This window comes from Sabethes cyaneus, chromosome 3 (genome assembly GCF_943734655.1).
Source record: "Sabethes cyaneus chromosome 3, idSabCyanKW18_F2, whole genome shotgun sequence".
Taxonomy (NCBI): domain Eukaryota; kingdom Metazoa; phylum Arthropoda; class Insecta; order Diptera; family Culicidae; genus Sabethes; species Sabethes cyaneus.
The window spans coordinates 107,603,855-107,626,810 of record NC_071355.1 but is presented as its reverse complement, the minus strand read 5'-3'; the positions used below and the strand labels follow the sequence as shown (position 1 = coordinate 107,626,810).

Here is a 22,956-nt window from a genome sequence, read left to right as displayed (position 1 = left end):
CTTGTAAATTTCATTTATTTTCGATACACGTTTTATATAACTTCCGAAAATACTAGAGTACCAGTTATGGTAGTTTTGAAAGGTTCAAACATTGCCCAATCATGGAAAAATATTCAATAATGCTAAAAGCAATCTTTATAAAAGGTCTGGTTGGTATACCGGTCCGCGGAATGCGTCTTTTGCATATCTATACCGTGGGCCCCCGTTCGTTTGACCGTTTTTAATCTGAACACTTTTTAATTTGACGGGTTGAACACTTTTAAACCAACGGGGTTTGCACAACGTGCAAATTAAAAATGGTTCTAACGTCATACTCAATATGACATCATTTGCTTATGCAGACATTGCACATAAACACGATTTGTTTGTGCTGATCTAGCGTGTTTAATCTGTTTCACATTGCATTTTCCCAACGATTATAGTAGAAATCCGATCGGAGAATGAAATATTCGCTGCTTGAAACTGCCAACTGAATCAAACCACCAAAACAATAACAAAGAGCAGGGCAGCCAGTTCACACAAGTTCCAGCATATTTAGGGTTACCAGTTGTTCAAATTAAAAACTAACCCCGTTAGTTTGAATGAGGAATCGTTCAAACGAACGGGGGTCCACTGTACCTATAAAAATGGATTTCTGTCTGTCTGTCTGTTTGTCTGTCGGTATGTTCCGCAAGTCTGAGTCTGCAAATTGTACTCCCAAGTTGCAAGTTACTAGACGCAGGGTAAATATCTGATCCATCGTGAAGCGACCCTCATGAAAACCAGCTTGATACTCGCCGACGAAGAACTCAGCTAACGGACTCAGTCTAAAACACAGGATAGGGAAAGCACCTTATGCAAAATTGAGCAACGTAATGCCTCGATAGTTTTTACCGTGTACCCCCGTTGGTATGGCCTTCTTTAATCTGAACATTTTTAATCTGTACCCCGGTGGTATGAATGCGTTCACATTAAAAACCGATCAAGCGTCACACACAATTGACGTTAAAGTTGACCGGTCAATTAAAAAAAAGCAAAAAATCTTAATGCGTTTCCTCTTGCTCAGGAGCTTTGGCAATATAGCTCATACGCAACTTACCTCTCTCCAGTAATCAAAATAGACCATTTTAGTCGAAACTGCCGAGCCAATTTCGTCTTCTACAAACCGAACGTTCAGAATTCGTACATGTTTGAAATGTTTTCAAAACGTTTGTTTTCGTCAAATCAAAACAACAAGCTCATAGGGTGCGCGTCTTGCGCGTATGTGAAAATGAATAGAGTTACCAAATATTCAGATTAAAAATGAACTCGCCCAATCTGAACGAGCTGTTTTTCATATTAGCGGGGGTTGAGTGTACTCTCAAGTCGATATCCGTTTTTAAAATTATGGGAAATGAGGCCAATCAACCACTTCTCCGATATTTATTTTCCTCCCATATTCTGTTCCTGACAATGAGGTGGCGAATTGTTTCATACAGCTGCTCGCTCCCCGTTTTTAGAAGTTCACCCAGGATACCATCCTTTACAGCAACCTTACCATTTTTCAGCTCATTGATTGCTCTTTTGACCTCCTCCTGTGTTGGTGGCTCCGCAGTTTGGCCATCGCTCAAAATTCTTATCCTGTACCCGCTGATCTTCGTGTTTACTTCTCTATTCAACAGCGTCTGGAAATACTCTTCCACCTGGCTGCTACCGTCGTTTTGTCAATAAGCAGGTTGCCAGCACATTGCACATCACAGGCATGGCAAAATTCTTGCACCTGACCGTTTTGTGTCGTTGCTGACGAACCTTTCCTGTCGACTGACGAGCACGTGCTCTTCGTACTGGCGTTTTTAGACGGTGGGTTCTTTTTTCCGCAGCTCTACCAGGACGAACCAAAAAGATTCGCGCAGAGCCTCGGGCATTCCTCACATTGGAATCGTGTGAAGAAATTCTAAAGAGAATTCGCACAGAATACCTTGCTTATAGAAGCAGGATTCTTATAAGAGAATCCAAGAGTTTAATCCCAGGGATAGCTATAACTCAGCGCGGGAATCACCTGCAATATAAACTGTTCTGTTCTGACGTGTAGACGCAGTAAGCTACTCATATATATTGAACTGTTGGCATCCTATCATTTATCACGCAAATCAAATCTAATTTTCACGCTGTGGCAGATCCTCCAAAAAGTCCATGAATACAGAATTCAACGCACAATTATTTCATTGATTTCAAAGTTGCGTATGATACCATCGACCGTAAAATCATCGCCATTCTAACCTAGCAGGGAACTTTATCAACGTGATGGTCCCTCATGTGGGCTGTTCAATATGCCGTTACAGGATGTTATGAAAGGTGAGTAAGTAAGTTCAAAGTAGTGAAGATTGGGTTGAAGAAAAATGCGTCCAAACTAAAGTACCGCGAACCGCTAATATGACGCACATGCTAAAAGCTGGTAAGTCGGTCCTAATAACGACTGAGTTTGTTTTGTTTCGAGCATCGAGGCGCTATGCTGCCCGTTCTCCCGATACTCGACACTCAACAGTGCCTGAGTCGAGTCGAGTTGCACGACATGACTTACAAAATAGAGCCCATATTCATTCGGTTTACTGTAACGCTGATGTCTTTTGAGTAGATGTCGGCCCGGTGGGCCCTTTGGCTCCCAGTCCGCCCCTGTCGCTAATCATCGTTAATCGCTGTCATCCAACCGACAATGTATTTTGCGATGAAACGTAAACAAACATATTTTTTGGCAAATTACAAAAGAAATATTGCTCGTTCAAATATAAAACGTTATTCGTATCACATATAATAATTATGAAGTTGTCAAACGTCAACATATACTTGCAACGCCATACACAACCATTAACTTCAAGCGACACACGGACAAACAAAATGGTTTCAAGATTTAGTTTCAATGAAATGCAAACCTGGTGCAATATTATTATTATTAATTGGTGCCTCGAAGGTTCGAAGCTATGAAAAATAATACATCTTCTTGTGTGACTAACGATGAAGGCTGATAATAAAAATATCGTCGGCTATCGATCGGCTAGGATCATAGCAACTGACCCTGCAATTGTTCTGCACTCTAATAGCTGGCTGCGAAGTCTATCGTATAAAAACAGAAGGTCAAGTTTCGTAAACGGAATGTAGCACCTAGGCTTTGCTTTAAGGAACATACTTATAGAATCGAAAACTAATTTGCATGTAGGGGTTTTTGTGGCCAGGGAAGGTTCTTATGATAGTTAGAGATCCCTCCCCGCGCGCACCTGTGACCATATTTTGCCACGGTCACAATAAAACCCTTTGGTCACTGGGCCAGCTTGATAATTACCGTTATTTATATTGTTAAATTTTTGTTTGTCAATATTGTAAGTAAATGTCTAAATGTAAAATAAATGTCAGTTCTCTGTGCTTGCATATTTGAGAGACGTTTATTTTATGTTTAATAGCCCAAGTTGGTGTCCTCGAATATTATTTATTAAAAATGGTTTTTCCTGTTATTTATTTAAATTATTTTCATTTTTTTTTTGTTGTTATTTATTTATTGCATGTCATATTTTTGGTTAGGTTAGATTTGTTTGATATTATTAAAAACAAAACATTTGATTTTATGGTTAGGGATAGATTAAATAAATATTTTGCATGCAACGTTACTTTAAAATTATCATACAGTTAAAGTTTGATCGGGACACCAACATAAAACGATAAAAATTGTCATAGATTTAGTACCATCAGCAGCCGTAGGAAAAACAACGGGGCAGCGGGATGAAATGCAAGGGGTTCAGGGCGGAAAGCGGACCGATGATGGTTAAAAGCACCCGCCACTGCCGGCGCGGGAGATCTTGTAATTAGACCGTGAACCCGGAGGTGTACAGTGCGCGAGGTCAAGTGACCTACCGAATCAGGCCAAACACAGTGTCATGCGAACGCTAAGCCCACCGATAGCCTACCCGAACAGTACGAGCAGTAGCTAGTGAGCCAGTGTTGAAATCCCAAAGGGGACAGGCTTAAGGTCAAAGGACACGTGTTCAAACGAAAGATTTTGACACTACGAATGTATCTGCAAAATTTAAAAAAAATTGGTTTTGCCGGTCAAAAGATATTAACCCTCGAACACTCACGCCAACTATTGTAACACGGTTACCCGCGCACAATAGCCCAAAACCAAAAAAACGTGCGCACTAGAGTTTTGCCTGGGAAAGCTTGGTCTTAGGTTTATCGAACCTTTGGAAGAGTGTCTTGAAATTGAAAGCTCTCTCGTCTGGTAGAATTTAAATTTTCCATAATCCCCCTAAAAATGAAATAAAAAAATTATTTTTCTTCAGTTTCAATATAACGCATTGATGAAGTTTTAGGGCATTTATTACAAGAAATTTTGATGAAGACCTTCTATCTCTTCTGCGAAGATGGAAAAATTTTATTTATTGTAAATGAATTTGTAAAATCAGTTTTTCTATTTCAGCTCTTTTTGTAATTGTTGTATGACTGGTTCATGTATTACAAACATTACAAAATTGTACAAATAGTAAAAATACACAACTTTGCTGAATATAGTTTTTTTTTGGTTTTGAGGGTTTTTAACCGCATGTGCGGGAATATAGTATTATTTATTTATTTATTATTTATTATTTATTGAGTAAAATTCATCTGACAAAATATTGTCTTAATGAAAAATAAAACGAACACAGGATCATGATAGTCTTCTCATAAAAACATGCAATGGAACGTTAAAGTCAAAAATGCTGTAAGCGAGATTGAATGCACTGGCAATGGCACGGATTGGCTCATTTTGTCCGTATTGACGACTACGAGCTGCGAGGTGTAAAAAGTTGCGTTGACGTATAACTCTCTCTGGAGCATAGAAGTAAAACTGCCGGAGTAGTTCAGGCGAATCGACTTCCGAAGTGATGATCTTAGCAGCAAAGAGAGCTTGTGCGATGAATCTTCTCCGTTCTAGGGTATCAATTCCAAGTAGCCGACAGCGATCAGTGTAGGAAGGCAGGTTCGTTGCATCACGCCATGGTAGCCAACGAAGTGCGTAGCGAACAAACCTTTTTTGTACTCGCTCGAATCTAGCAATCCAACACGCTTGGTATGGACACCATACCACACTACTAAACTCCAGAACTGAGCGGACTAGTGCACAATACAACGCCCGTATGCACAGCGGGTCGCGAAAGTCTTCGGAGATTTTGAATATAAAACCAAGTCGTCTGTTGGCTTTCGTCAGAATGTCGTTGTAATGAGGTTTGAAGGTCAACTCACAGTCAAGACTAACTCCCAAGTCTCTCATTTGGTAGACCCGTTGAAGTCTGTGTCCAGCAATTGAATAAGTAAACATGATCGGTTTCTGTCTACGGTGAAAGGTTATCACATTGCATTTGTTGATACCAAGTGTCAAAAAATTCCGAGAGCACCAACTCTGCATACGATCTACACTTAGTTGCAAGTAGCCGCAATTATTAGTACTGTTGATGATGTTATATATTTTGACGTCGTCGGCGTAAAACAGGCGGCAACCAGATGGCAGTATGACAGAAAGTTCGTTGATAAATAACGAGAACAAAAGTGGCCCAAGGTTACTGCCCTGGGGGACACCCGAAACATTCGTAAACACTTCGGAACTAGAAGCTCCGATCTTAACGCGAAGCGATCGGTTTACCAGATAGGATCTGAACCAGGCGACTAAGGATCTGTTGACTCCAAGTTTTTCTAATTTCCTTAACAGTATTTCGTGATCCACTCGATCAAATGCTGCCTTGAAATCAGTGTAGACAGCATCAACTTGTCCACCGTTGTCCATTGTGCGAACGCATAGTGATGCAAATTCGGTCAAATTTGTCGCAACAGACCGCTTGGGATAGAATCCATGCTGAGCAGTTGAAATGTAGTTCTTACATGAGCAGAAAAGCGCCTCATTGATAATAATCTCAAAAACTTTATAACAGCAGCATAACGAGGTGATGCCTCTGTAATTCCGAACGTCTCTCTTATCACCTTTCTTGTGAACAGGGAACATAAATGAGGATTTCCATAGTTCAGGAAATTTGTTCTCCTGCAGTGACCTGTTAAACAGTTTTGTAAGTGGAGTAACTAACACCTCCGAGCACAACTTTAGAATGGACGCTGGAATGCCATCGGGACCAGCAGCATAAGAAAGCTTTAACTTTTGGAGTGCAGACATTACGATTTGTTCACTAATGTGAAATGGACGGAACTCAAAAGTATCACTAGGACAGTCGTTGATGGTAATGGCGACTTGTGCAGATGAGGCAGAATGTTGCGAATGCGACAAACCGAAAGGGGGTATTCTTCCGAACTTATAATCTCCAAACCGTAAATAGGTTATACTGTATATTTTGAAGGTTATAATTTTCCTGTGAAGCGTTTATTTTCCCCTAGTAACGTTTGATTTTCCTGTGTTGTAGTTTTAAGTTTGCTCTAGCTGTAAAGTAGTTTTAGTATTTAATTTTAAGTAGCATAGTGATAATTAACTCTTACCGTTTGAACATAGGTTTGCGTTAGGCTAGATTAGTTCTTGTTCCACCAATCGTATATGTATGCTAGATTAAGATAATTATAAGCCAAAGGCCAAACAAATCTAATTTCATATTACCTTGCAAATCAAACAACTTTAACTACAGTTTAAGATAGTTTTAACTAACTTTAAAATTAAGATAAGCTTTAGTTTTAAGTAGAATAGGCAAATATTTTAAGAGGCTAAATATTTTACAACTGCTGCCTTTGCACAAAGTTTGTTTTTCTTGTTTCACTCACCGGCTCGATGACAGTTTCTCTTGTCACCGTTCTATCGATCATTCGTCGATCGGTTTGGCAGATCGACTGATCGGTTGATCGGTTGTCTGACGCGCGTCGGTCGAATAGGGTCGGCCAACACTCCCCCGGGTGCAACAGCGTTTTCGCTGATATGCTCCAATTCGCGTCGGACGTCCAACTCTGCCAACTTCGCCATAGAACGTTCATAGATGTCGTTTATCGTCCTGACAGTAGCCGATGGGACTCTGCTGCCATTGCTGGAGAATATACCGATGATCGTCCCGTTCAGTTTAGTTCCATTCGATGACTCCAAGAGGAAGTCGTTCGGCATTAGCGCCGAACACCAGTCGTCGTCGATGAGAACGAGAGTTAGAGAACGGTTGTTTATTGTGTTTCCGTCCAAAGCATGTCGGTTTCGCAGAATTTTATCGGAGGGCTTGTTCCAGAAGCAGATAGTAGGTAGTTCCTTTCGTGCTATGACAAACTGTTCATTTACAACGGCTTCGTAGTTTTGTTGGTGGAATTTCATATGATAGTGATAAATGGTTAGAGTAGTGATCTGGTGAGAGCGTGGGAGGATTGTAGGTTTTTTCTCAGCTGCATAGCTGCAAGCTGTAATTCTACTATGCATACTCATGGCTCCGTAATCATCGATCCATGGAGAGAGCTTGGGAGGTGCACTAGATTTTAGCAGTGGATATTGCGGCGGTCCAATTAAAGGACATACTTCATCCACGTATCCTTGACATCCTTCAGTCGTATGTAATTCTTTGTTTCTAGAAGGTGTGGGAGGTAGAGCTATACCTTTGTTGTGTGAGAGACGAATGTTGCAGTGCGACAAAAAACCAATTTCGAAACGGCTATCATTAAGTGTGTTTCGAGTTTCTAGGAGCAAGAGAGTTTGTTGGTCTTCGGTAGACGGTAGAGTGTTGTCTGCTCTCAAAACTCTAGAGCCGTCTAAAGAGGAATAGTCCTTGGCTGCTTGCTTCAAGTTCTCCTCGGTTTGGGTATTGGAATCGCAAACGTGGAAGACGTAATGGGCATCATCACTGTTGTTCTGTCCACCACAAATGGTCCATCCTAGACGGGTTTTTACTCCGATTGACTGGAACAACGTACCCTCTTTACTCTTTAATACAAGGCTGACTGATGCGTGTTTCAGTCCTATGAGGATTTGTGGGCGGACATTCTTATATGATTGTATCGGTAAGTTGCGCAGGTGTGCGTAGCGGTGAGTCATCTCAGCCATATCGAGAGACTGATACGGGAGCAGCAACTCCTTTGTGCTACGAACTCCAGTAAGATTGTATCGTTTAGCTTCCATCTGTGTTCCAGCGATTTCCACGTCCACCACACGTGAATTGCTTTCGTGACGCTCCGTACCGCCCGTCCAACGAAGACTCAATTGATTGATATTTCCCTCTAGCTTCAACTGATCAGCAATTTCTTGTTCTAGCAACGTAACTGCTGATCCTTCGTCTAAGAAAGCATATACACGCACTGCGCCATGTTTTCCTTGAAGAATAACCGGGACATATTTGAACAACGCTGCGCTAGAGGCAAAGTGATGTGTATTGCACCCTTGCTTAGAAGTGAAGTCCTCATTTGGAAATGGAGAAGATTCCTGTGTTGGAACGTTCGTGAACGATTGCATCTTTTTGTCGTTATGTAGCAACTCATGATGAAAGTAGAAACATCCGTCTTTTCCGCAGGGTTTTGCACTGCATTTGCCATGTTGTCGGCAGAGACACCTGCGGCAGAGATCGAATTCTCTCACCGCAGCCCATCTTGATTCCCGAGAGAGACCGAGGAAGCGCTGGCAACTAGATGCGGTCTGGCAATTGCCGTCGCATATTGGGCAGATGTCGATATGCAACTGCTGCTTCGCGTTAGATTCCGCGTCTAGCGGTTCGGAGTGCGTATGGAGGAACACGCTGGTTCTTTTGCTGTCACCTTGACTGGCTAAGGGCTTGACGTCTTGAACTAACGGTGGAACTGTTAGTATGCTTGCGGCCTCCGCAAGAGAGTACATCCACTCTCCAAAAGTCGCCAGATTGGCCCTTGGAAGTGTGTAGCGATACCGTGCCCAATCCAATTTGATCGATGGTGGTAGTTTGTTGACCAGTTGGTGAAGCAGAGATACGTTATACATGTATTCCTCTAGTGAACATGCATCGACTGTTGCGCAAAAATTCTGGACATTTACTGCGAAATCTACCAATGTTTCGGATCTGTCCTCTCTTATAGGCGGAAGTGCGTTGATCTTTCTGATGAGAGAGTGTATGATGGCTTCTGGCTGGCCGTACAGCATCTGCAGCGTCTTTAGTACACCTGGAACATTTGATGGATGCATAAGACGGCTGTTAACTGCTTCGTACGCTTTGCCCCGCAGACTTTTCTGTAATCGGATGATGTTCTCTTCGTGGGAAAAGCCACACATAGCGGTGGTACTGTGGAACATCGAAATAAAAACAGGCCATTCCTCATGATTACCGGAGAAAGTTGGAAGGTCTCTAGGTACGGCCTGACGAGCGGCAATTTGCTCTTTCGATAGTTCATGGAGAGTAGTCGACTGGTTGTACAGGTAGGGATCTGATCTACGATGGGGAAACAAAGCTGGAGCCACAGGTAGAGTAATAGACCGAGCATCGGATGGAGCAACGGGTAAAACGACGGGTTGTGCAACGGAGGGAGCAATATCACATGGGCTAGATGCAATAGCAGGCGTTCTGTACCCGTAGAGAGGTGTACTGTTCGGATTATCCTGTCGCGGATGAATCTCGCCCAATTCCCTTCCGTGTATAAACTTTTGATTGGAAGGATCGGCATGGTTAGTTGTCGAATGCCCAGCGGGATTAAACGCTGAATCTTTCATTGCGATGTTAACATTATCAACCCAATTCTTTACTCTACTTTCGGAAACATTCGAACCAGAAACTGATTTTTCCGTCAGCTGCTCCAGTAACTTATACTTCTCCTTCATATACTCGCGGTGCTTCTCTGCTTCCTGCTTTTCAAAGGCTCGTTGTTCCTCCAATTGCATCAACTGCAGCTTCAAAATGGATCTGGACGAACGGTGTGACAATTTCGATTCTCGCTCCAAATGATTAATATTTGTAGAACATTCTTCAGGAACAATTATAATACGAGGGTTAGTCTTTACTCCCGCTGGATGTGTGTTGGTACGTTGATAGTCTTTGCTATTCACGGATAGTTTGCTACCTGCAGCTTCCTTAGAAACAACTGGTGGTAGACGATTCGGGTTTGCAGTCAAGATTGATTGCTGGATTTTAGCAGATTGGCATTTCATACAAATCCAGCTTTGATCCTCGACTTGCTGCGTGACACCCACACAAGAGAAGTGGCACCACACATCACACTCGTCACATTGTACCATTTGGTTAGTTTCTGGTCCCTCGCAGACTTGGCATCTATCTCCCAACGTATTCTTTGCGGCTGACTTCGCTCTATCCGTAGTGTTCACCTCTACCACACTTTCATCCGGATCACACCTTTCTCCACCACTTGCACCGCATGATTTGGCTGTAGCCTTCGATAAGCTTTTATCACTACCACGACCGGACATATCTTATATCGTTTGCGAATAAACGAAAATTATAATTTGTTGCGAATGCGACAAACCGAAAGGGGGAATTCTTCCGAACTTATAATCTCCAGACCGTAAATAGGTTATACTGTATATTTTGAAGGTTATAATTTTCCTGTGAAGCAGGAAACATAATTTAATTTATATTGATTACATAGTTTACATGTTCCTATGACTGTATATAAAACTAATGTGTATAGTTTTAATGTATATATAGAATAATTTTATATGTAGTATAACTGTGAAGTGATGTGAACGTGATCGTGTCGTAATCGTGTGCATGCTATTTTACATTAATGTAGTGTTTTCGACTCACGTTTATTTTCCCCTAGTAACGTTTGATTTTCCTGTGTTGTAGTTTTAAGTTTGCTCTAGCTGTAAAGTAGTTTTAGTATTTAATTTTAAGTAGCATAGTGATAATTAACTCTTACCGTTTGAACATAGGTTTGCGTTAGGCTAGATTAGTTCTTGTTCCACCAATCGTATATGTATGCTAGATTAAGATAATTATAAGCCAAAGGCCAAACAAATCTAATTTCATATTACCTTGCAAATCAAACAACTTTAACTACAGTTTAAGATAGTTTTAACTAACTTTAAAATTAAGGTAAGCTTTAGTTTTAAGTAGAATAGGCAAATATTTTAAGAGGCTAAATATTTTACAACTGCTGCCTTTGCACAAAGTTTGTTTTTCTCGTTTCACTCACCGGCTCGATGACAGTCTCTCTTGTCACCGTTCCATCGATCATTCGTCGATCGGTTTGGCAGATCGACTGATCGGTTGATCGGTTGTCGGACGCGCGTCGGTCGAATAGGGTCGGCCAACACAGAACGTTCGTTGAACGAATTCCTAAAGTGTTGGACGAAAAGATCGCACTTCTCAAGTTAAGAGTTAGCAACTTGTTCCCCAAGGTGAACCGACATTGGCAGACCAGCCTCTTTTTTCTTGGAATTGACGAAATGCCAAAATCGCTTTGGATTCCTGCACAGAGATGCCTGTGTGCGGAGAACATAGCGTTGGTACAGAAATCTATTCAGTTTCTTGTAGTCGTTACTCGCACGGTCGAATTCCTGTTTTGTAAGGTGAGAACGATTCCGGCAGTATCTTCGTAGAGCTCTAGCCCTCAGCCGTTTTAGTCTGCGTAGGCGATTGTTCGACGGAGGTTTTAAAGGCGGGTGGGCGTCGGGTACAAATTCACTAATTAGGTTTACGATTGTTCGCTGGAAATAATCGACGGCGTCGTCAATACATGGAGGTTTTAAAGGCGGGTGGGCGTCGGGTACAAATTCACTAATTAGGTTTACGATTGTTCGCTGGAAATAATCGACGGCGTCGTCAATACATGTAGCAGAGTTTATTGTCTGCCAGTCAACGCGAGAAATAGCGGATCTGATTCCATCATGATCAGCTCGGCGAAAGTCCGGTGTACCATCATTCCCGAAGGCAGACTCAAAAATGATCGGCGTTGGGAGATTCACCAAGACGTCCAAAGTAGGATGGTCTGCGTCGAGAGTGATCAAAGGCTCAATTGCTTCCGAAACGGTGCAGACCGGCGTTGCGGCCTCGTTACTCAAGACTAAATCAAGAAATCTGGCGTTTTTGTTGGCAATACCATTGACTTGCATCAACCCATGTAGGGCAAAACCGTAGATAAGTATAGAACTGGCAGCAGATAAAGCCATTACGGAGTCGACCTGGAAAGACCCGTCGCTCGACTTGCACCACCGGAGCTGAGGTTGATTATAGTCCCCAAACTGCAGAGCATAGTCACTGAGGTCCAAGTTGGAGAAAACAGCACCGATAGAGTCCACGTGCTCATGAATGCAGTTAATATCGTTACGTCGATCCAGGGGCAAATAGATGACACCCACACTCACAACTCGACGAGGCGTAGCGATTCTGACCCATAGCTGCTCTATAGCATTGGACACAGGCGTTGGATCGATATAACTGTTCCATCGAGTTGAAACAGCAATCAGAACACCCTCGCCACGGGTTTTTCTACTGTTCAAGGGGTTACGATCGGTGCGATGGACAGCAAAGCCATTGCCGAACAGTTACGCACTGTACAAACATTCGTTCAGCCATGTCTCGGTCAACACAATAACATCGTAGTCGCACTCGCTAGCAGCCAAAAAGAACGGGTCTACCTTTGTCCGTAATCCTCGCACGTTCTGATAGTAACAATGGACGGTTATCGTTCACATCGCTAGATGCAACGGCTGCATTGTTCGGCTCTAATATTGAGGTACAAGTTCTGCGTCGTCCATGGAAGGCAGGAGCGTTGGGGTTTAGTGGCCTAGAAGCGCAGAGCGGATCAGTAGTGCGATGCGGGCTTGAAAGTTCGTACTTGCCATGAATGCAATGTTGGAAACTCCGTTCCCCGCAACCGCACGTAGGACCAGGACGACTGTTGAACGCAAGCAGGAAAGGCGCGACTACCGCGGGGGGGGGGGGGGTCAGGAGTTCCCACAATGCTAAAATCGGTGCATCCCGGTAGCTGCCAGAGTAGTGGTGGAGCTGGAGCAAGGTCGGAGACGGCATTAACATTTCTATCCAGATGGAACCCATTGACGTTAGAATTCAGTAGGCTAGAAGCGCAGAGCGGGTCAGTGGTGAGTTGCGGACTAACAAATTTGTACTTGCCATGAAAGCAATTTCGGAAACCCCGTTCCCCAGAGCCGCACGTAGGACCAGGATGGCTGTTGAACGCAGGCAGGATAGGCGCGACTACGGCGGTGGGGTCAGGAGTTCCCAAAGTGCTAGAATCGGTGCATCCCGGTAACCAGCGGCGTAACGATGGAGCTGGAGCAGAATCGAGGACTGAACGGTCCGTTGTATCTAGGCGGACTCCATTTGCGAAGAGCCCGGTTCGGGGTTGGCGGATAAAAAATCGCCAACCGGGGTTACCTCAATACGAGGAGTAGTCAGCAACGAATGATTGTTAGGCGGAGCCCAATAACTGTTGGAATTCGGGTTATCAAATTCCCGAAAAGCAATACCGTTTGGCCAAGTACCTGGATCCAGTGCGACACTGCGATATTTTTTATCCAGACCAATTTTGAAGGAGATGAAGTTCATCGCATTTAGGTCGGCATCCTCCTTCAGAAGAGGGATCACTTTGATATGATCCTCACACTATAAGAAGTCCCGAACCAATTCAGTAACGGTCTCGGACTTTACACTAGGGTAAAAACGAGACATGTACAGCCAAAAGAGCTGCTTTTGGGGAGGAACAGTCGGTACGGTCAGTGAAGTGGTGGACTTGGTGCCGATGAGGGGCGGCAAGCTAGTCATCACACGGTCTTCACGACGACGTTTTAGTGGCGGTTCCCGTAACGTTATTTTAGAAGATAGTGGCGTCGACGCTGTCTCGGTGACCTTCTTAGAAAGCTGCTGCATTTGTTTACTATTAACCGAAAAAGCTTCTTTAAGCTCACTAATGGCTACACGATGGCTATCTTCGATCAATGAGACAGCTGAGCTTACTGAAGACATAACCGTTTTGAAGCGGGGAATTTGCATAAGCTTCACACATTCATCACACATCCAAAGCAGGTTTTTCCGCTCGCGCAGAACCTTCATGAAAGCCGCATTCATTTTAGCACACTTATCGTGTACAACTTGGTTACAAAAACCCATGCACGTAACGTGATCTACATCATCTTGGACCGGCTTAGCACAATGGTCGCATATATTTTCCATTGCTACAGGCGGCAACAGTCTGCTCGAAAAGATCGACTTTTTACGTTGGCGTTCCGTTGACGGTTAACGTGTCTTCGGCCTTCAGTGACTTCTTCGGCGTTCGGTGACGGTTAATCTGAACCGACTTTCCGACTGACGTTACGGTGACGGTAAATCTGGCGATGGCGGCAGACGTAAACAAAATGTTGAATCGCACTAGTAGACAAACGGAGCAATAGGAATCACTTCACTAATCACTAAAAGCTGTTGGAATTGCTTCACTAAGCACACTATCGTGGATAGAAATTGAATCTGAATTTACTATATGTAGAACACTAAACGGTGAGAAAGCAATAACTTGCGAAATACGTTGAATGATATAGGAGCGATTTGACACCAAACATTCACTGTATGATACACTTTAAAAAATATATAGCTCTATGTTTGCTTGCTTAGGAACTGTAGAACTTTGATTATAAAAAATACCCTAATTTTGACCCCGAATTACTTGACTACCAACAGGCGGATACATTTTAAACCTTTTACATTTGCTGATAATTTCGCTGCATACAGACACCATTTTTCCATATGAAGAAACGAGAAAAAAGTTTCAGTTGAGGTCAATTGCGGACTTCTCATGCTGCTTGCTTCGTTTCTGTGATGTCGGCTTATGCTAATTTATTTTCGTAACAATTTAAAGTATTAATGCATTGAATAATTCCGACATTTTTCTAATAACAAGTTTATTGAAGAAAATGCGTTAGTTAAACCACGATTTGTAACTTTATAACAATATGGCATTCAAAAGACCTTTACTACGCAATGTATTTGTTAAAGAATATTATTTCCTCTTACAACTTACTTTTACTTGCACTTACTCACATTAGTAACAACTTACTCAGCAATTTCTTGGAAAAAGATCCATCAACATTTATAAGTGCTCCTATTTTATTCAAATTTCGTGAACTTATTAAATTTCCAAAAATTGTATGTAAACCAACGCACTATGCAACGTTAACCAATAGATGAATTATGTTTCGAAGACGTGTCAATGTCTATCTCAAATAGCAAGTAAGACCGTATAACAAAGGTTCCTTTCACCACTAGGTGGATTAAATCAGGTTTTTATAATGAAAAAGAGAAAAAAAAAATTAAGCACTTTCAAAAAGTTAGTCAAGACCAATTTTCGAAAACCTAAGTATGCAAAGTTGAATGAATGAATGAATGAATGAACTCTTTACATACAAAAAGTTTCTTCAAATTCTGAAAGGGTCATGCCAACCTCTGATCGAGTTGGCGTGAAGTCCGTCGTGGTAAAACTATGCACATAATGAGTACTTCAATCGTTTCAGGAATGGTATGGGCCGGATTTGCAATGATTATCGTAGCATCATACACTGCCAATTTGGCGGCTTTCCTAGTTTTGGAAAGACCAAAGACGAAACTGTCTGGAATAAATGACGCTCGTCTACGCAACACAATGGAAAATCTTACATGTGCAACTGTAAAGGGTTCTGCAGTAGATATGTATTTTCGGCGACAAGTAGAATTATCCAACATGTACCGAACCATGGAAGCAAACAATTACGCTACCGCTGAGCAGGCTATCCAAGACGTAAAGGATGGGTATGTAAAATATCATGCATAGATGACACGTATTAGAATTAAACTTAAGGTGAAATTAGTCGTCATCGATTCTGCCAATTTCAAAAGCAGTTTATTTGTTTGAAACAAAAATTTTGTTGATGAAAATATATTCGCTGTGTTCAGATTGGCAAGAAGAATGCAGTGTTTACATTTTTACAAACAGAACCCCGCTTTTGGGCCAAAAAACTGCTTCCGAAATTGGGCTTTTCGACGAAAAGTTAATGACTGCTAATTTCCCGTTAAGGTGAAATTATTGATCATTAAGATATCATCATTTTATATCTGTATTGTTTTGCGAATAGAATAGAAACTGTAAGCGACAAATAACCAAACGCATTGTGTGTGTACATGCAGTTTGACGAGCAATGTTATTAAAAAACAAGAGTATTGTGTAACATATGATGAACATTTCAGCTAAAGTCACGCGAGAGCTTAACACAAAATTCGCTGATAATCTTTACCCAACGTAATATGTAAACGTAAACGTAAACGTTGCCATATCTTCCGCTAGATTTTTGACGTAGGACTACGTCTTACGGCAAGTTTTGAGATAGGGTGTCATTCCAAAAAATCGAAAAATGCGAGCGTCACGAAAAATGAAAGGTTTTGAGCGCTAATAGCTCAGCGGTTTTCCGATCGATTTTCAATATACTTACACCAATCGATCGTAAAATCTTCTAAGAATTGACCCAAATGAAGAAAAGTATGGATTCTTGATGTTGAACTATTGAAAAAATGAAAATAATGAACCTATGTTTTACCAGAATTCTCGCTTCGTGATTGGTTGGATGATTCTTTACGATGATCTAAACCTATACCAATTTGATATCTGTGCTTGGGAAGTAAGCCAAAACAAGTGACAAAGTTTCCTCATTTCAACAAGATTTCTTAACACCGCGGTTCAACCTAGACCATTTTGATGTCCTTGCTTGGGAAGTACGCCAGAGAGAGTGACAAAGCCCCCTCGTGCCAACAGATTTCTTACGAACGCGATTAAACCTAGTCCAATCTGATGTCTGTGTTAGGGAAGTGTGCCAGAAAAAATGACACAAGCTCGTTGTCCCAACAGATCGCAAATCTTTAGTACGTGACGATTAAACCTCGGCGAATTTGATATCTGTGTTGGAAAAATGTGCTACAGCTGTAGTGTTCGGTTATAATACGGCTGTGTATGAATACGAGGAACGTGCTGCTCGAGCCAAAGATGCTGATGAATACGCATGCTTGCCGTTTCATTAGAAGTGTAGTGAAAATATGTGCTGTTGATAAAATAGGATTGAATTGGTAAAATCCTTTCAACGTGGAAAACCATGGACAATAAAAACAATCTTTAATTTCAGTAAGGTAGCAGGAAAGTAATAGTTTGTGTTCTTGATTTTGTTAAATTGTTTTCAAATGCACAATCTTTTGAGAATTGAACGTATGCAATGTTACTACTTTGATAAATGTTACATACAACGCATGTAGCATGTTTATATGTTGCATGTAGCAAGTATACATGAAGAATCGAATGATTACAAGCATGAATACATGCTACTATCACTACAAAGAGACTTACATAGTCCTGCGTCACCTATATATGCGGTCGTGTCTTGTACACAACCCCTCTGATTTTTTTTATTATATGACGGAAATTTGTATGGCACCACTGGATTACTACGAGCAAGAGATAAAAGAAAGCATACGAAAATCCCTCTGCCGCATGCAATAGATGCACTCTGAATAATCGATACGTTCATTTACCGGAATAATTTGGGAAACATCTGGTTTGTAGTCGGCATGCATTTCGTCTTATGTTTAAGAATAAAGTAAATAAAACTTGCCAGATTGGTAGATGGAAGTATGAGTAAAAGTAGCTGAAATTTTAAGTGAAACATTCAGTGGATGAAAACTGCGCAAACAGTTGTACATACACAATTTTTCATTGTGCATGCAGGGTGTCTTTTGCATGGGAAAATGTAGATTAGGTGCTCGAGTGATTTCATATTTTGTAAATTTCTGCCAACTGCGGAGATATCTTGACGGACCATGGTTGTTGCTTTCTCCGAAATCTTGGCCGAAGTTACCCTTATTGGACGAACACTCAACACTGCATCTGCTGAGGGACGCAGAAGCCCACTTGTTGCTATGACCACGACACAATTAAGCTTCTGCGAGGAATTGTTTACTAGATATTCTTGTTATACTAGGTTACGCCGAGTGACCGCCTTTTGTCAATGGTACCTAAGATTACTGCACAAGCGCTTCTTGCAACGCCGTTTTAATGCGGATAAGTATACACCGTTAGTTTCGCAGAAATTGTCGCCGAATTCTGGCTCACCACTCACCGCGTATGAACTACAACATGCCGAACTGTCATTCAGTCAGCTCGCAAACGCAAAGCTGTTCTCTGAAAAGATTACCGATCTAACTGCTGGCGATCGTGTAGCCAAATCATCCCCGCTGAAGTGGCTAAATCCGTTTATTGATCCAGACGCACAGGATGCGTTGGTGGCCGGCTTCGTCATGCCTCGCTGTCCAGTGATAAAAGGCATTCAATCGTTTACTTAAGGCTACTGCCTGCAGGTCCGCAACTCCTGCTAGCCACTCTTCGCCAAACGTTTTGGATTTTGGGCGGTAGAAATTTAAGCACGTAGTGCAACCGCGTTCAAAGGTGCATCGAACGCTCTCCATGGTATTTACTGCTTGCTGAAGGTCCAAGAAGCAGATCGGAATCAAATCTTCAATTGGTGTTCCGAGAATGGGATTCAGTGCAAGTTTATCCCACCCCGAGCACCACATTTCGGTGGCCTGTGGGAGGCCGCAGTCAAATCCGCAAAGACTCATCTACTAAGGACTATTGGCAACGTACACGTTGCATATGAGGACATGCTCACAATTCTGGCGCAGATAGAGATGTGCCTCAATTCTCGTCCACTGACTTCATTGCCAGACGATCCGTATGACCTCAAGGTCCTGACACCGGGACATTTTCTCGTCGGGAGCAGTCTCCAAGCTGTCCCAGAGGTCGACCTCAAGGAGACTCCCGACAACAGACACAGAAACAACTCCAAACTATCCGGTCCCGAAACGAAAAAGGTGATACATTAGCAATACAAGGTTCATCCACTAACTTTATTGGTCCAGAACCATTTTGTGGGGTCTCACCAAGTGCCCTGAAAATGAAATTCAAAGAGTGGGATAACATTACTATAATAGAAAACTGGCTTGCCGCAACTGGACTGCGGCAGTCGAAGATGTTTATTATACCTAGTGGTAAGAAAAACCTGGAGCTGCTTAGCTTAAATAAAGAAGAACTAAGCATAATGACAGAATTGCTTACAGGACATTGCCCGAGTAAACACCATCTCACGAAGATGGGCATTCTAAGTGAAGATTCATGCCGCTTTTGCGGATACGACACTGAAACATCAGCACATCTACTGTGCGAGTGTGGTGCTTTAATACAACGCAGATTAAGAGTCCTCGGTAAAGGAACATTGGAGCCTTTGAATATTTGGACTGAAAGTCCCAACAAGGTAATCAACTTCATAAGAAGTGCTGTGCCTAATTGGGACAACTGTGCATACTGAGTACTGACAACTGCTTCGATAACTGGTGGTATGTCAGGCAGTGCACATAGATTAAGGATGGAGCATACCACAATAGATCTAAATGCTGGTCGCAGTAGTCTAGTCTCCTATAAACAAAAAAAATCTGGTCCCGCTGGTATCCAGAGCAGCAACTACAATCGTGTGCAAAGAAAGGCTGTAATCCACCGGTTGCCATCGAAGTCGACCGCGTTGTTGTCATCAAGGAAGACAACGTTCCACCTGCCAGGCCTCTTGGCAGAATCGTCAAGTGCCATCCCTGGAAATGATGGTGTCGTCCGTGTGGTCTCGCTGCGAACCGCTTCAGCCAAGAAAGTAGTACGCACCGTGGCCAAAATTGCTATACTACCTACATCACCGAGAAGTTCTGCAAGGAACTAAAGCCACCATCATCCAGGTAGAGCAACTCGGACCGGGAGAATTTGCTCGATACGCACATCCAAATCGTTCGATCTACCTGGTCTTTTCTTTCTTCTCGGTTCTGGCGAGGAATCTGAAATGCTAACAAGTTAAATCCACTTCGACGAAATTTGACTGTCCATTTGTCATCAAGATGCCGCAAGATCTAGACCAGCAGTAAATGAGAATTATGTTCCAGATTTATTGAAACACCTGCGTATTTCAAGGTGGTCGAAATGTTGAAGACAAATTCAAATAAAACAAAATTATATATCATTAACTTTAGATTTAGATCCATCCTATCATGTAAATTACTTGCCATGATCAGTTCGTTACGAATCGCACTATGCGTTCTGCTATCATTAATTAGAGAGAGAGAATCGATGAACCCGATCATGGCCGATCGCCACTGATCGATACCATTCGACATCATCATCTGCTGTACGGTTCGTTCGGTAGTTATTCTGAGTGACATAAAAGAAAGCCGTGTTCGTGTTCACTACGGTTTAGTGAAATTTTTGAATAACTAGCTGACCCGACAAACTTCGTATTGCCAGAAATTTAACTGTGTTGTACATAAATCCTGAATCTCGGATGACCTTTATCACAATCTTGAATTTTGGAAGTTTCTGAGGAGTTCATGGGTGTTTTAATATACAAATTTTCCTCACAGTAAAATAGGAAACAACTCCCCCCATTGCTTAGCCTGATAAAATAAAGCGGACAGCAGTTAAATATTCGCCATCATTACAAACCATTTTGCCGAATACCATTTTGCGAAACACCAATAAAAGTTCCGTTTTGACTCTTAGAAAAGATACTCATATAAAACTTTCTTTAATGAAGCCTCTAACTACTATAAAAAAGAAAAAATAAAATACGTATATTTCAACCCGCCACTTTTCGGATGTATTACATGCCTTTTTGTACCAGTGTCTTCTATGTTCACGACTTCGAAACCATTTGTGCCACTCTTTACTCTTGTGGCAAGCAACACATGAAGCGAAAAAAGGTAATCACGGTGTTCGGACTTGAACCCCTAGTACCGAATGGAAAATTTCTCCAACCTTAACGCATACGACTATATTCGTTCTGTACTGTAACAAGAGATAAATTCATTCGAAATATACCACCGTTGCGCACGTACGTGTTAAAACTTATCCCGCTCAATAAATGAAAAACTCAAGGTGAAGTTCCGTATGTTTCGCTGAGTTACATCGCCGAAATCCGCCGCACGTCGATCGTGGTAAATTAGTTCCACAACAACGCAGGGTCCAACATAATTTTGGTGCCGTGACCAGGATTGTGCAGCCATTGCGCAACTTGGAAGCAAAAGCGCAAATCACCTAGTATCCGTCGCCATTGTTACCGACTACAAACCACTAGGACACCATTGTCGTATCTGGTAAAACACAATTCCTTAAGCCTTTAAAACTGATCGTCATCAGAAGTGCAGTGCAACAGAGACGTTTTATAGTTTGCTTCGCAACATATTTACTTGTACACGGTATTGTCAATTGCAAAGAAAATTGTACTATCCAAAGTGCGATATCGCTCATAAAAGTCATATTTTAGCTTAAATCGTTTCGGTATCTTCGGCGCACTTTTTCGTTATCTTCCAAGCAATGAATGCACCGAAGAGATCGAAACGATTTAAGCTAAAATAGCACTTCTATGAGCGATATCGCACTTTGGATGGTACAATTTTACTTGCAATTGACAATACATTTAGCCTTGGAAAATCCGCACCGCCTGTTGAGTATGGATGACCACACAAAGAAGCACCGCGCGACGGTTAGGCGCACGACATTGACAGCATCACTAGAGCGAGCATTGGCATTTTTGGAGAATTTTAATCAGGCACGAGATCAGCTGGAGGTACCACTAAGTTTAGATTAGGGCTGTCGGTATTGGGCACTTTTGGTGAAAACCGGTATTTCGGTATTAGCGTAGAAAATACCGGTAGTACCGGTAAAATACCGGTATTGGCAGATTATTCGCAATCAATAGAAATGTTGATGTTTTTCAGTAAATATCTTTGTTTTTAAACTATTACTTCAGTATTGTTGCTTTGCAAAGAAGTATTAGGGTAGAAATAGTTCGCTTAGCGATTTATTTCCTTTGGTAGAGCAAATTTTGTTGCCAACGCTTCTAACAATTGAAGAAGCTTCCGCTTTCATCGCAGTCTGATGAACGGCTTTAAGGGGGCATAGTACTTTTTACACCATATTTTTTGCCTTATTTCAAATATTTTTTTCTCGATAACGCGAAAAGCGAATCGATTCGGGTTTATTGCTTGCTAAACATTGTACTTTATACTAATATTTGCAGTTTTGTTTGCATATGTGAACCTCTTCCCTTCTCCCCTACGGCTCCTTGAACATGATCATTCGAAAAAAACATGGTTTGCGGTACCATGGATTGGCGCTGGGGGGCTTATCCGAATTGAAAAATTCCAAAACGATATGAAAGGATATTAAATTATCTCGTGTTTGACCCATCCTTTTTTTAAAATTCGAACGCATAACAAAATGGCGGACATTCAAACATAAAAGTAAGGTTTTTAGCCGAAAAAATTGACATGTTTAAAGTCTAAAAAATACAAAAATTGTAATATCGAAAAAAGGATGGGTCAAACACTAGATAATTTTGTTGGCTTTAAAACAAAAAAAGAATCATGAGAATTGCTTCAGCCGTTCTTGAGATATTTATGGTACCGACTTTCAAAACCTGCTTTCGAGAAAAACGGCGTTGAAGTTTTTATTCGCTGTGTAATCGCTCCAGACATGCGCGGTACAAATAGCTGTAACTTTGTCAAGTTTTGGAATTCATCGAAATGACTTAAAACACATATGGTCAAAATGTTAATCTTTCGAAATAATCAATAAAAAAAATTTCGATTTTTTTTAATTGAAAAAGTACTATGCCCCCTTAAGCGCATCAGGAATTTTTCTATCATTTCTTTAAATTTAAAGTAGGAAAACCCGCTTTTAACTATTTTCAAAAATCTCCGTATTGCAGCTTCCAGCATAATGAATGCACTGGTCTCTTACAGTCTCTTCACGAATTTTTCCTCCGAAGCCCTTGCATCATCGTGTACCTTCTCATCTCTGCTTTTAATCCCACTCTTCGTAGATAGTGGCTTGGAGATTTCATTTACTTGTTTAATCAATATATCACATGAAAGACTTGAAAAATATTCCAAATTCTTTCCTGGTATGCATGAAACCGGTCGTCATGGTGAAGTGAAAATGCTTTCATGGTTGAAGTCAGTTTTGAAAAGAATC

General features: G+C 41.7%; 1 protein-coding gene across 1 annotated transcript in view; it reads left to right on the top strand.

The window, feature by feature from the left end:
• LOC128744160 (glutamate [NMDA] receptor subunit 1) overlaps positions 1 to 22,956 on the top strand; it is a 209,103-nt gene that overhangs the window by 171,406 nt on the left and 14,741 nt on the right. Inside the window, exon 12 of the mRNA XM_053840967.1 lies at positions 15,386 to 15,659. Within this exon, the coding sequence (XP_053696942.1) occupies positions 15,386 to 15,659 (274 nt within the window). The remainder of the gene's footprint in view (positions 1 to 15,385; positions 15,660 to 22,956) is intronic.